The sequence below is a fragment of the Lucilia sericata genome, unplaced genomic scaffold (assembly GCF_015586225.1).
Source record: "Lucilia sericata isolate MDLA Ls3-8-SP2 unplaced genomic scaffold, ASM1558622v1 Contig000947F_arrow, whole genome shotgun sequence".
NCBI classification, from domain to species: Eukaryota; Metazoa; Arthropoda; class Insecta; order Diptera; family Calliphoridae; genus Lucilia; species Lucilia sericata.
The window spans coordinates 1-12573 of NW_023994932.1; the positions used below are offsets into that span (position 1 = coordinate 1).

General features: G+C 30.5%; 2 protein-coding genes across 4 annotated transcripts; both read right to left on the reverse strand.

Moving 5' to 3' along the window:
• Window positions 1-1371: 1371 nt before the first annotated feature.
• On the reverse strand, window positions 1372-8117 carry LOC119609199 (transcription initiation factor IIA subunit 1). Of its 3 annotated transcripts, none has more exons than XM_037963913.1 (8): window positions 7883-8117; window positions 6914-7116; window positions 4825-5022; window positions 4496-4504; window positions 3931-4428; window positions 2134-2341; window positions 1819-2063; window positions 1372-1765 (listed from the first exon to the last, which is right to left on the reverse strand). In XM_037963913.1, exons 2-8 carry the CDS (start codon window positions 6941-6943, stop codon window positions 1658-1660), a joined length of 1296 nt encoding a protein of 431 aa, XP_037819841.1. In that variant the 5' UTR covers window positions 6944-7116; window positions 7883-8117; the 3' UTR covers window positions 1372-1657. The 3 variants fall into 3 exon arrangements, with proteins under 3 accessions (XP_037819841.1, XP_037819842.1, XP_037819840.1); XM_037963914.1 differs by lacking the exon at window positions 7883-8117 and adding an exon at window positions 7383-7550; XM_037963912.1 differs by lacking the exon at window positions 7883-8117 and adding an exon at window positions 7370-7550.
• A 1488-nt stretch (window positions 8118-9605) lies between these two features.
• Window positions 9606-12456, reverse strand: LOC119609201 (vacuolar protein sorting-associated protein 51 homolog). Its single transcript, XM_037963915.1, has 5 exons — window positions 12235-12456; window positions 10685-12073; window positions 10114-10629; window positions 9948-10060; window positions 9606-9878 (listed from the first exon to the last, which is right to left on the reverse strand). The coding sequence occupies exons 1-5, from the start codon at window positions 12313-12315 to the stop codon at window positions 9770-9772; spliced, it is 2208 nt and encodes a 735-aa protein (XP_037819843.1). The 5' UTR covers window positions 12316-12456; the 3' UTR covers window positions 9606-9769.
• Between the last annotated feature and the right edge of the window lie 117 nt (window positions 12457-12573).

The window sequence follows — 12573 nt, forward strand, 5'->3', positions numbered from 1 at the left end:
TGAAAAAAAAAACAAGTAAAAGTGTTATATTCGTAGGTGACTTCATTATAGTGTATTTTATAAAAAATTTCTTTTAATAAAAAAATATTTGTTTGATTTTCATTAATTTTTATTTTTTTATTTAACAAAAAATCACAAATTTAGCGCAATAATGGCCCCTACTCTGCATTTCAATTCGAATCGAAATTTTCTCCGTTTGGCAACTTTGGTATTCTGCATTTCGATTCGACTCTCCGCCACATAAACAAAAACTTACAAAAACGTAGGTACGATCGTAAGAATACAGACATTCGTAAAGCATTGAAACGAAATGGAATTGTTTCTTCTTTATCTTACGATTCAGTTTTTTGTTGGAATACCTTTTTTCGATCGTTGCGTAACTGAATGCGTAAACGTAATCGAAATGCAGAATAGGGGTGAATAGTTGTGATCAGGCATGAAAAATTTAAATTTCGGAATAGTACTAACATTTGCCAACTTTTCGGATTTTTTTTATATTTGCTAGTTTACAAGCAAGTCTGTCAACTGGCCTATAGACTAGTCAGTGGATTTGTATTTTGATTAGTCTGAGGACTAATCTATGGAACAGTTTATAGATTATGCTATTGACTAGAATATAAGTGGACGTATGTATCTATGAACTAGTGTAGAGTAGAGTAGTCTATGCACTAATTTATGCAATGGTCTATTGATTAAAATATGGAATCTTCTATTGTCTAATACATTGACTTGCCTATGGACTAGTTTATTGAATAGTCAATTTTATAGTCTATTGACTATTCAAATGATTTGTCTATGTATTGAATAGTCTATAGACTTATCTATTGACAAGTTTATGGGTGATTTTATTATTTAGTCTATGGACAACACTTGACTAGTCTATGGAATAGTATATTTTCTATCCACAGACATATATAGACTAGTATATAAACTAGTCTGTTGTCTAGTCTCTGAAATAATCTGTTGTCTTGTCTCCGGAATAGTCTATTGACTGATCTATGGATAGTCTATGTAATAGTCTAAAGCCTAGTCCAATGTTAAATTGTTATTATCGCCTTAGAAAGAGAATGAGTAAATTGTTGGGTAAATTGAACTATTCGCGACTTTAATAAAATGATAATCACCTCTATTTTGCATTTCAATTCTAAAAGAAATTTTATTTTTATTTACTTTGTAGGAAAACTAGATGAGTATTCAATAAAACAAATTAATTAATGTTGTTTTTATTTTTGCATTTATTTAAATAATAGTAGTATAATGTTTATTATTAACCTATAGAATATAACCAATGAAAAACAAAAGTGTAAGTAAGTATAAACAATTGAAGATGGATTGAATGTTATACAAAATGTAAATTGTACGTATATCATGTATGTGTATGTGAAGAAGAAAAAATATATAAAAAAAAACAATTTGCAGAAATGCCTACCGAAAAGTTGCTTTTCACGTCTTTTTTAAGTTTTCATTTTAAAGATAAATAGGAGACATATTTTACAACTAAATATTTTGATTTGTTTATTTATGTTTTGTTTTTTTTTACCATATCAACAAATAAATTTTAATTTTTTTTTTTTAATTATGAGCACAAGAGAAAAATTAAGTAATTTATTGTGTTAAGAAAGAAATAATAAAGTTATATGTATATAAAATATAGAAACTACCATTCAGCATCACCATTAGATTTTTGAAAAACATAATCCTTCCCACCAATATTCATTATACCATCTTTTAAATAGAATTTCCACTTGTTACGCGAACGAGTAATCTAAAAAAAAGATTTTTTAATATTTTAAAAACCAAACAAGTTTTTAAACAAACCTTATCGTATTGACAAACTATAACATTGTCGGTATCAAATAGATCAGTAGCATCTTCATCGGTTACATCGTCTTCACTATTGAGAGGCTCCTCTTCAGCACCACCCTCATTTTCAATATCGGATTCATCATCCTTATCCAGGTCATCATTGTCATCGTCATCAATATTAGCATCACTCTCCTCGCTTTCATCTTCATCGGACGTATCGAGAGCACCATCCATTTGTTTAGATGTATTGAAATTTTCTACACGATGGGCGTATAGTTTGTTTCGTTTATAAATTTTATGATTTTAAAAAATACGTTTTTAACTTACTTTGCATGTTGGCATTAACGAGTGCAGCATTAACATGTTGTTGCAATACGGACGAGGCCAATGTTGTGGGCAGTGACATTATTGACGATATTAAATGAGCCGTTAAGATCTGTGTCAATTGATTTTCTTGCAAAGCAGAGGCAGGCACATGTATGGTCAGTACACGAGATTCAGAATTCATGGTACCGGGTTGAGCAGGCAATGTGATCTGTTATTAATTTATTATGTTGTAATTAGTTTTGGGAGGCGAGTAGGAGCGATCGATCGACGAGCTAGAGCGACCGGGGCGAGCGAGCGAGCGAGAGAGCGAGCGAGCGAGCGAGCGAGCGAGCGAGCGAGCGAGCGAGCGAGGAGCGAGCGAGCGAGCGCGAGGAGCGAGCGAGCGAGCGACGAGCTAGCGAGCGAGCGAGCGAGCGAGCGAGCGAGCGAGCGAGCGAGCGAGCGAGCGAGAGAGCGAGCGAGCGAGCGAGCGAGCGAGCGAGAGAGCGAGGAGCTAGAGCTATCGACGAGCTATCGATCTAGCGAGCGAGCGATCTATCGATCTAGCGAGCGATCTATCGAGCTAGCGATTCGAGCGAGCGAGGAGCTAGATCTATCTATCGATCTATCTATCTATCTATCTATCTATCTATCTATCTATCATCATCTATCTATCTATCTATTATCTATCTATCTATCTATCTATCTATCTATCTATCTATCTATCTATTATCTATCTATCTATCTATCTATCTATCTATCTATCTATCTATCTATCTTTAGGTTATTTGGATAATGAAATAGCATGTGATCACAATTTATCGACAAAATTTTATGTTTCCACTATCAGTGGAACGCATAGGGGATAACTCATATTTTTTATTATTATCTATCTATTTATCTATCTATCTATCTATCTATCTATCTATCTATCTATCTATCTATCTATCTATCTATCTATCTATCTATCTATCTATCTATCTTTAGGTTATTTGGATAATGAAATAGCATGTGATCACAATTTATCGACAAAATTTTATGTTTCCACTATCAGTGGAACGCATAGGGGATAACTCATATTTTTTATTATTATATTTTTATATATGTACATAGATATAAGCTTATTTTTATGTAAACTATTATTCTAATTCTTAATCGTGGCGGGAGCAAGCACACTTCTACATAATGTTAACCATTTCTATTAACACTACTACCAATGCCAAGTTAGAAGCTGTATAAATTTTATTCACATGTTATTAAAACAAAACATTATAATTTTAAGTTTATACTGTTTTCATATTAATATGTATCACTACAAATGTTTAATCAAATCAAGTCTCAAATAAACTAAACTAACTATCTATCTATCTATCTATCTATCTATCTATCTATCTATCTATCTATCTATCTATCTATCTATCTATCTATCTATCTATCTATCTATCTATCTATCTATCTATCTATCTATCTATCTATCTATCTATCTATCTATCTATCTATCTATCTATCTATCTATCTATCTATCTATCTATCTATCTATCTATCTATCTATCTATCTATCTATCTATCTATCTATCTATCTATCTATCTATCTATCTATCTATCTATCTATCTATCTATAGCAAATATTATTCATTTAACTCTTATTTCAGCTCGTAATATGCAAATAATATTTGTCAACTCTATTTTCAATCATAAACTAAATTGGATTTTGCGCGATTGTACTTCAACAACTCTTTTATATTACCAACTCTAAATTAATTGTTAATTGTATAAAACTAAACTTATCATCATCATCATCATTATAATTTAACTTACATTGACAGGCATAATACGATTTGGATCCAAAGCGGCAACAATGGGTATAGTAGAAGATTGTTGCTGATTGTTGCTACTGCCAGCAGCTGGTTGCTGTTGATTTGTGCCACCAACTTGTTGCTGCTGTTGTTGTTGCTTTTGTTGTTGTAATATCATAGCCGAATTAGATGAGGTAGGATGTAATGGTGGTGGTTGACTTTGAGTCGTTTGCATTTGTTGTGGCTGTTGTTGTTGTACAGGTTCTTGTTTAATTGTACCATTCATTATAGTTGTATTTGTAACATTAGACGATGAGCCAGCTGTTGTTGTGGGTCCGTTTGTGGCTTGTAAATTAGTTATATTTGGTTTAACATCAGCTGAGTTATTTGCACCCACACCGGTTGTTGTTGAATTTTGAGCAGTACCGTTATTATTGATTTGTTGCTGCTGCTGCTGTTGTTGTTGTTGTGAAGCTGCAGCAGCGGCAGCCGCTGCCTTCTTTGCCTTAGCTGCTTGTGCCTTTTTAAAATAAAAGAATTATCATAAATTAGTATTTTTTAAATTCAAATGTTATTAAGAAATTTACCTTGGTAGGCTATATTTGCAGTTATTTTAAATATTGTTGTGGTTGCAAAATGTATAGAAAAAATAGTTTATTTTTTTTTAAATAAAAATTGCATTATATTACAATGAATCATTCATTGATTATCATCATTGTGCGCGTATATAGTTGATGTTTTATTTTTGATGTGTTGTTAATAGAATAAAAAGAAGCAGCAGGCAGCAACATTATGTATGCGTCAAGAACAAAAAAATGAATATGAGAAAGACGAAACACAATTGTTTATTTAGTCAATATGTTTATATTACTCTTAAAATGAATGCTTTTTTTTTTGTTGTACTAACTTTACTTACCTTTGGATTGTTTGAAACAATTAGTGGTGGTTGTGTTTCTGGTGGATCTGGATTGATTTCGACCGCTTTGCTGGCCATTAATTTTGAGCGCCATATCTGTTTCATTTCTTGTAGCACTTGCTCGTCAACACCCTCATCGAGAAAGGCATCACGAACATTAGCTATCACATCCTCAATAACAGCATGGTAAACTTTAAGCTAAATAAATAAAAGTATAATAAATATTGTGGTTTAAATTTTATTAAAATATTTCAAAGGTAAGTCTATTAAATAGGAACTATTTTCTTTTAGTCTGTGAAGTATTTTGCATGAATATAAACTGTTCCTTTATGACACCCTTTCTAAACATATGAAATAAGTTTGGAACTAGTTCTTTAAATATAAATGTTTAATATGTATAAAGCTCCTATAGGGTGTTAGTTTCACAAATTTCCATGAATACATAATTATTAATGTTAGTTAAATAGAGTAAACTTTTTGAAATACGAAAAAACAAAAATTTTTTTTGTGATGAATATTTTATAAGGGTATTTAGTATGTGTGTCTTTAATGAACAGTTTATATGGGTTTTTGTGTACATATGTAAAGATATAATTATAACGAATTGTTGAAAATACTTAAATTTTAAAAATTATAAAAACTATTAATTGTTTTAACAAATTATTAAAATTCTTTGTAAAAATGTTTAATGACTTAAAATATTTGTAAACGTAGAATAGAATGTCATTAGAATGAAATTATCTAAACAACAAGTAACAAATTATATAATAAACACACGAAAATAACTAACAAACATTATCTTTATTTGATGGTCTAGTATAAATGTCATAAAGTGCAACCTTAAACGATTTAATTTAAATTAAAAAAAAAAAAAATAAGTAATGATTATAGTCATACATATTTATAAAATTTTTAATAATTGAGAGTTCTATTTTTATAGAATTTTTTTAACAGTGGTTATTGTTAATGAAGTTTTATAATTTTTTACATAATACGCATTTCTATTAATAAAGTTATATAAAAAAGTTCTTTCAACTTAGTAGTTATTTTTGTTTCCTTTTTTAAATTTATTTTTGAAAATCTGATACTAAATATAGGCTATAAACAAATTAAGGCATTTTATAGCATTTTAAAACCTGTCCAAGCTGTATGATTACAACATACGAAGATAGATACACAGACTTACCGATTGACTGGCTAATTTGTACCAATAAAACCATAATGAAATAAAATTTGTTTTGCCAACCTTAAATGTTTCATTTTGTTTTCATTTCATTTTTTTGTCAAGATCAAGAAAGTTTGCAATGCAACTAAGTGAAAGTTGTTGTTGTTTTTGTCTTTTTTGTTTCTTTTGTTTTGAGGTTTCCAGAAAATAATATAAAGTAATACAGTGTTGATGAACTAATTCGAAGAGAAGAATGTTGGATGAACTTTTTGGTAAAAAGTATTTTGAAGTAGAAATTTTTAAGTTGCAAACTATTCACGCAATTAAAAATATATGCTAAATTTGGTGTTACATAAAAAAAAGAAAGTTACATTTTCAAACATCCTTTCATCTCACTATGGTTAAGAAAAAAACCAAAACAAAATATCGCTACAGCTAATATACTAGCGTTACCTTTTCGAAATGAAATCGTACAGAGATATAAACTCAAACAAGTCTGGTAGACTGACTATTTCTTTAAAAATATAGTTTTGAGTCTTAACACTTTATAAAAGAAGTTGTTCTCTTTTAAATTTTGAAATACTGGTCATTGGATTTGATTTCGCAAAGGTCTCTTCCATTATAACAAAATTTTATATATTTCTTTGTGTGAATCTTAGAATAAGCCAAACGCGGCCATCCTAAAGTATGTATATGTAAAGTGGTCATCTAAAGTTTAATAGATACCTATATTTAGGCTAGTACATGTATAACAAAAATTATCCCGGCAGTTAGTTACCTATATACTACATACATAGGTATTCATAATGCAAACTAGCAGCACGTTTGCAACTCCCTTATGAGATCCTAAATCTTTAACACAATGAAGGCTATTTAAAAGTTAAACATATTGCAGAAGAAACAAAAAACCAAATATATACTTACCACTGAGGATTGGCATAAAGCCATTTGCATCTTTTTCTCCGCCAGTTTGATGCTGTTGTAATTTTCACACACTCGCAACAAAATATAACTGAACTATTGTACGCAGTCGATGAAAAGTGTTTTTGTTTTGCAAACGTACTATTCTTTTTCACAATTAAATTCTATTGTTAAATTTAAATTTAGCGGTGTCTTTCTTGTAGCCACTATTGACCGAGATTTAATCATGCAACACGCAGCAATAACATATGGATGAGATTTTTTGAAGAATACCAACAACAAAACATGGAGCGTTGTAAGGAGGGAGGGGGGCATTAAAACGGCAATGACAACAATAACAAGACAGCAGAGACGTTTAGAAAAAGAGATAAAAAATGCGCAGAAAATTAATAAATTTGTTAATTATAATTAACACACACACAGTTACAAATGTAGAAGCAAAACTACCAACTAAATTACATTATCTTTATACGTTTTCTTCACAATATCCAACACACGATAAAAAAACAGTTAAAGCACAATAAGTTTTCTTAATTTTTTATTTAATTTATTTAATTAAATTGTTATTTAAAAGAAAAATTTGGCGACGTCCGCTCTCCCTTGAATTTACTTTCCGAATAAATGCAATTTACTTGGTATTTAGCTAACACAGCTGTATGTTTTAGTACTTTTCTACTACTTTATCCAATTAGTACTATAAAAGAGAAACTATCACTCTCAGATTCTCGAGAAAAAGAGCATTCTAAGAGACAAAACTAGCGCAGTTTATAAACGCACAATATTTTTATTAATTTTTTTCAATTAATTTTATGAAATTCTTAAGTTTTTATATAATTTAACAAGTTAATTACTCCTCTATTTTGCACTCATGTAAAAATTAACAATTTCTATAGCACTAGCCGTCTCTTTTACACTAACCAAACACACCTGCATTTGTTTAATGTAGTAGTAAAATTTCTTTTGTTTTTTTACCTCACAATGACACTACAAAAAATTCTTAATCATGTTAATTGTTCCCTTAATTAATTTGCAGAAATAGCGTAATTGAACGAGCACATGTTATTTCCTTTGCGACAAGGAGCAACACAGATTCCTCGTTCGATTAAAATGCTTTACGAGATCCACGCAAAGCTAATTCTGGTAATGAAATGAGGTGCTTATATACTATGCTAGGTGATTTTATTTGACCGACACAAAGTGTATTTATAAAGTGACAGACAGTACAACATGTACAACAAACAACTGCAACAACCACAGACAATAGTTTGTGTTATAAGTATACAATTCTGTCAAACTTTGCCTATTGTTTTTGTTATAGGCTAACGAATTGTCACAATTACCCTGTTGTTTTTGTTACTTTTACGTTTGAAAAAAATAATCAGCTGTGCTTATGCCACCACTGTATAAATGCACATTGGTTGATGTGTGTATTCATATTTATAGATGTGAATGTCATGTGTTTGTTTTTGTAATATTATGTAGTTGTTTTGGTCGAAAGTATTTCGACAAACAAATCATAAGAACTATTTGAACTTAAATAAAATAAATTGTCAATTAAGCATAATGAAAAATGTTGAATTTAATATTGCTAAAAATTTGTAGCAAAACATGAATTGAAATTTGTTAAAAACAAAATAAAGTTATGAGTAAACAAGGCTACTACTATCTCTTTCACTCACATAGGATATGATATATAGAATATAAGATGGTTATTTTGTTCTTTTGCACCAAGGATGGAGAGACTGGAATTTGCCTTTAAAATTAAATATCATTCACTTTCTTCCTTTCATATATAGTTATGGGAATGTTATTGAATTTACAAATGTAGATCGAAGCAGAGTGGAATTGCAGTTTAAATAATGTCAAATATTTTTCATATGTAATTTGTCATACTTGTAATTTATTGTAATTTATTACTGCATACACACTTTTTTCATTAGTCGGTAATGCGGTTTATGACAGAGATGGATAATTTAATGCTCTTGTTAGTATTTTTTACTTTTTAAACATTAAGAGCCAATCTTTAGGCGAAAGATTAGCGATTAAATTAATATTAATCCTCGAAAGATGTTTTTAAGTACTCAATTAGTTAATTTTGTTTGCAAGTTTAAGCGCCCAATGGAGGTGGTTTAATCTTAAGCACGAAATGCAAAAGTGTAAACAGCTGATGCAAAAAAATTAATAAAATTTTTATAAATATAAACATTAAAATGTTCTATTTATTGATTAGTATAAATTATGGACACTTCAAAATACATTTTTTTTGTTTTTAATTTAAGTTTTCATTAATTTTCATATTAAATTTACAATTGTCTTCTTCTTTTTTATAAAATATGCATTGTTTTGATAACACACAGTGACGTTTTCTGTTTTTGTATGGCAACACTGCGAAGTTTAATCTTGTACTCAAAAACATCAAAGGGGGATTAACATAAGATTAAATTTATTTTTAGATTAACTAATCTGATTATTAATTGGCATTTGATTACCATTTCAAAAACCCGCTCTAAAACTTTTTTATTAATAAACTAATGCATAGACTAGGCCATTGGCTAATCAGTAAATTAAAGGACTAGAGAACCGTCAATTCACTTAATACTTTTGGGATTAAAAGGGATAACTCATTGATGGTAAGACGGTTTTTAACGGTTTTTAATTTTGAATAAACCAACAGAATTTTGTTTAAATAAATACATTTTTTGCAATTTTTTTGTTTTAAAAATATATACTTTAATCCTTAAGCTAGCGTAAAAGTGTTAAAAAAGAAGAGATAAATTAAACAATTATTTGATTGCACAATAAAAATTGCCTCTGGAATGATTTACAAACAACTCAAATGTAATCTAATTAAATAAAATACTAACCGCGTTCACATATAATTTCAACGGCATTTGGCTCCATTAAAGTCGATTCCAAGCAACGATGTACAGCAGAACCCAAAATTTCATCCAATAAAAAGTTGATTAAACTTGAAGGCAAAAGACAAAAAATTAAAAATGATACCTCAATTAAATAAATATGTATGTAAAAGACTCACTTTTCATCCTTAACAAAACGCCAGAGATTCATTTGCAAATAATGAGTGTCGACTTGTATTTGCTGTAAACCAAATTTACTAAAAGTTCGTAAACGTACGCATTCCAATAAAGTCTAAAAACGAAAAATAATGAAATAAAGGCGGATATTTGTTATTCAAATCTTACCTTTAAACCAATTTTGATGATTCCTGTAACGATTGATACCTTTGAAAACTCTACCGAGGTAAAAATATCAACTCTCTCGGAAAACAAACGATGAATATTGGAAACATAGGACGATTCCAGTTGTGATGGTGTATAATTAGACCAATTTGAACGAAACTGCTGCTTAGAATTGGTTAGATTACTAAAATGTGTCTTTCGACTGGAATCACTGCTGGCCGTTGTACGAACTGTTGAAGGACAATCATATAAGCTGGCTACCACATTTTCAATGGATGATAATTCTTCGACTACTCGTTTCATAACGGCCCTTACAGTGCGTGGTTCTAAGCAATTAAGCCAATCACGAGTCTCTACACTTTTGCGTAACATTTGTGATATATTTAAGCCCTGTAGACGGACAAAGGTATCGAGTAGACTTTGGGCAGTCTCCCGCATTTCTGCGCAGATTTCTGTTTCATGTGTCAGTGTGGCACTGTTCTCCGAATCTATTTCATACAAATCATCTGCCAAAGAAATCTAATGAAAAGAATTTGTTAATTATATTTCAGTTTGAAATTCCTTTTATAATTACCAAAATATGAACGCCATTTTGTTCCATTTCTAAACAAGTTTTCGATAAAACTAAAAGTAAGTTAGGAGGACTCGAGGTTGAGGAATCACCAAATGAACTCATGACTTTTGAAATGTGTCTCAGAAAGCCAATGAGTAAATTTTCTCGTATACCTTCTACACAAAGAGTACCTTTATAATCGGATTTAATATTAAAGGACCAATCGGTTTGTAGAAATACCAATAAATCTTGCAAAACCCCTTTAACCTTTTCGACCAACGAAACATATAGATTGGTTATCAAATCATTTAAGCTACCACCAGACGAAGTATCACTTTTAGCCGAGACCAAAGAAAGACGCACAGAACTAAGACTATCGGAAAAGTGATCCTTAAGGTTTTTAGAGTGGGCATCGCATAACTGATGAGCAGCTGAAATAATTATATCTACAGTATTACGTTGTATCTCTATGCCACGGCATATATTCCTCATGGCTAAAAGACGACGATGTAAACGATCTAAAGCTCTTAGCATAACTTGAGTATCACCAAATCCAACATCTGATTCAACACGATCTTGTACCAAAGTTAAATACTTGTCAATATTTAGATTCAAAAAAATATTTAACTCCTTAAGAGCCTGTTCTTGAAAGTCATCTCTTTCGTTTTCGTAATGTTTGGCAACAAACATATCAAAATAAGAGGTCACCACCAAAGTGAGATCATTCAAAAATCCCTCAATACCCATATCTACAAACTCGATCATGTCACGTTCTGTCTGATCTTGTAGCATAACAATCTGTTCATGTAAACGCTTTGATGCACAGTTTAACATTTCTGTTGCCATATCAGGAGCTTTTTCATCCAATTGCAGTAGCAATTCACCTATTTCGGTAAGAGATTGAGCCGTCTTTCCTGCTCTTTGAAATTCCTGTCTTAAGTGTTGCTTTAAATCTTGCATTATAACGTCACAATCTTTACGTATACCCTCAAAAGAGGGCTGATGACCATATTGTTCGAAAACTTTCTGGGCATGTTTATAGTCCTGCACAGCCTGTACATAATTCTGTTCCTCTATTAATGACTTCAGTTTGGCCGGTAAAGACGATAAAAACTGTAAACGCTTAAGTAAAGAGTGTTTTTCGGATAGTTTACACAATTGCGAACGGGTTCCCTGTAAAGTTCCCGTTATTTGTTCACTAAATGTGGTAATGGTTCCCATTTTATCCTTGAGCAAATTCATATCAGTTTCCATTTGTTTAAAATCATTTTTCATTTTTCTTATAGTGTCCGTGGCCGAGATAAATTTATTATAATTTTCATACACCAAAGTCTGCATGTCGGAGTGTAGAGTTTGTGTATCCTTTACAACGGCTGCTTCTGTATCCATAATTTGTTTGAGTGTACAATCCTGTGATATTGTAATAAATAAATTTATATATTGGAGTAAATGACTATACAAATATACAAAAATGCTCCAACATTTTGAAAAATGTATTTTTACTACCCAAATAGGATTGACATCTGGTAGTTAATTCCTGGAGCAATCTACTATAGCATATATTAAAATACCTTTAACAGCCTTTCCAAATATTTTTCAGCATCAAAAGTGGTGCTATCCATATCATATGGATTACGCACGGTATTCGCCATTTTTGTAAAATTATACCTTTTAAAATAATTGCGTTTTCACCAGAAAATTAATGTTTGATCTCAAAAATTTTTATTTTTATTTATATATTCACTTTGTATTGATAACAAATATGTACATATGTTGACACCCAATTGACGTTTCATTAAGATGTCAGTGTTGTCATGTTTTACGGCGTTATAAAGTACTGAACCAGACAAAAATCTTTTAAGATTTGAAGTAATAAAAGTAAAAAAAATAAAAATATACAATTGTTTGTA

Bases quoted from the DNA above. Each gene is read 5' to 3' on its own strand.
- LOC119609199 (XM_037963913.1), bottom strand. From the start codon at position 6,943: ATGCAAATGGCTTTATGCCAATCCTCAGTG. The intron at 5,023-6,913 runs GTAAGTATATAT...TTATTTATTTAG, and splicing joins CTTTATGCCAATCCTCAGTG to CTTAAAGTTTACCATGCTGT. The intron at 2,064-2,133 runs GTAAGTTAAAAA...CCCATCGTGTAG, and splicing joins CGTTAATGCCAACATGCAAA to AAAATTTCAATACATCTAAA.
- LOC119609201 (XM_037963915.1), bottom strand. From the start codon at position 12,315: ATGGCGAATACCGTGCGTAATCCATATGATATGGATAGCACCACTTTT. The intron at 10,630-10,684 runs GTAATTATAAAA...TCTTTTCATTAG, and splicing joins AAAATGGCGTTCATATTTTG to ATTTCTTTGGCAGATGATTT. The intron at 9,879-9,947 runs GTGAGTCTTTTA...TTTGCCTTCAAG, and splicing joins CGTTTTGTTAAGGATGAAAA to TTTAATCAACTTTTTATTGG.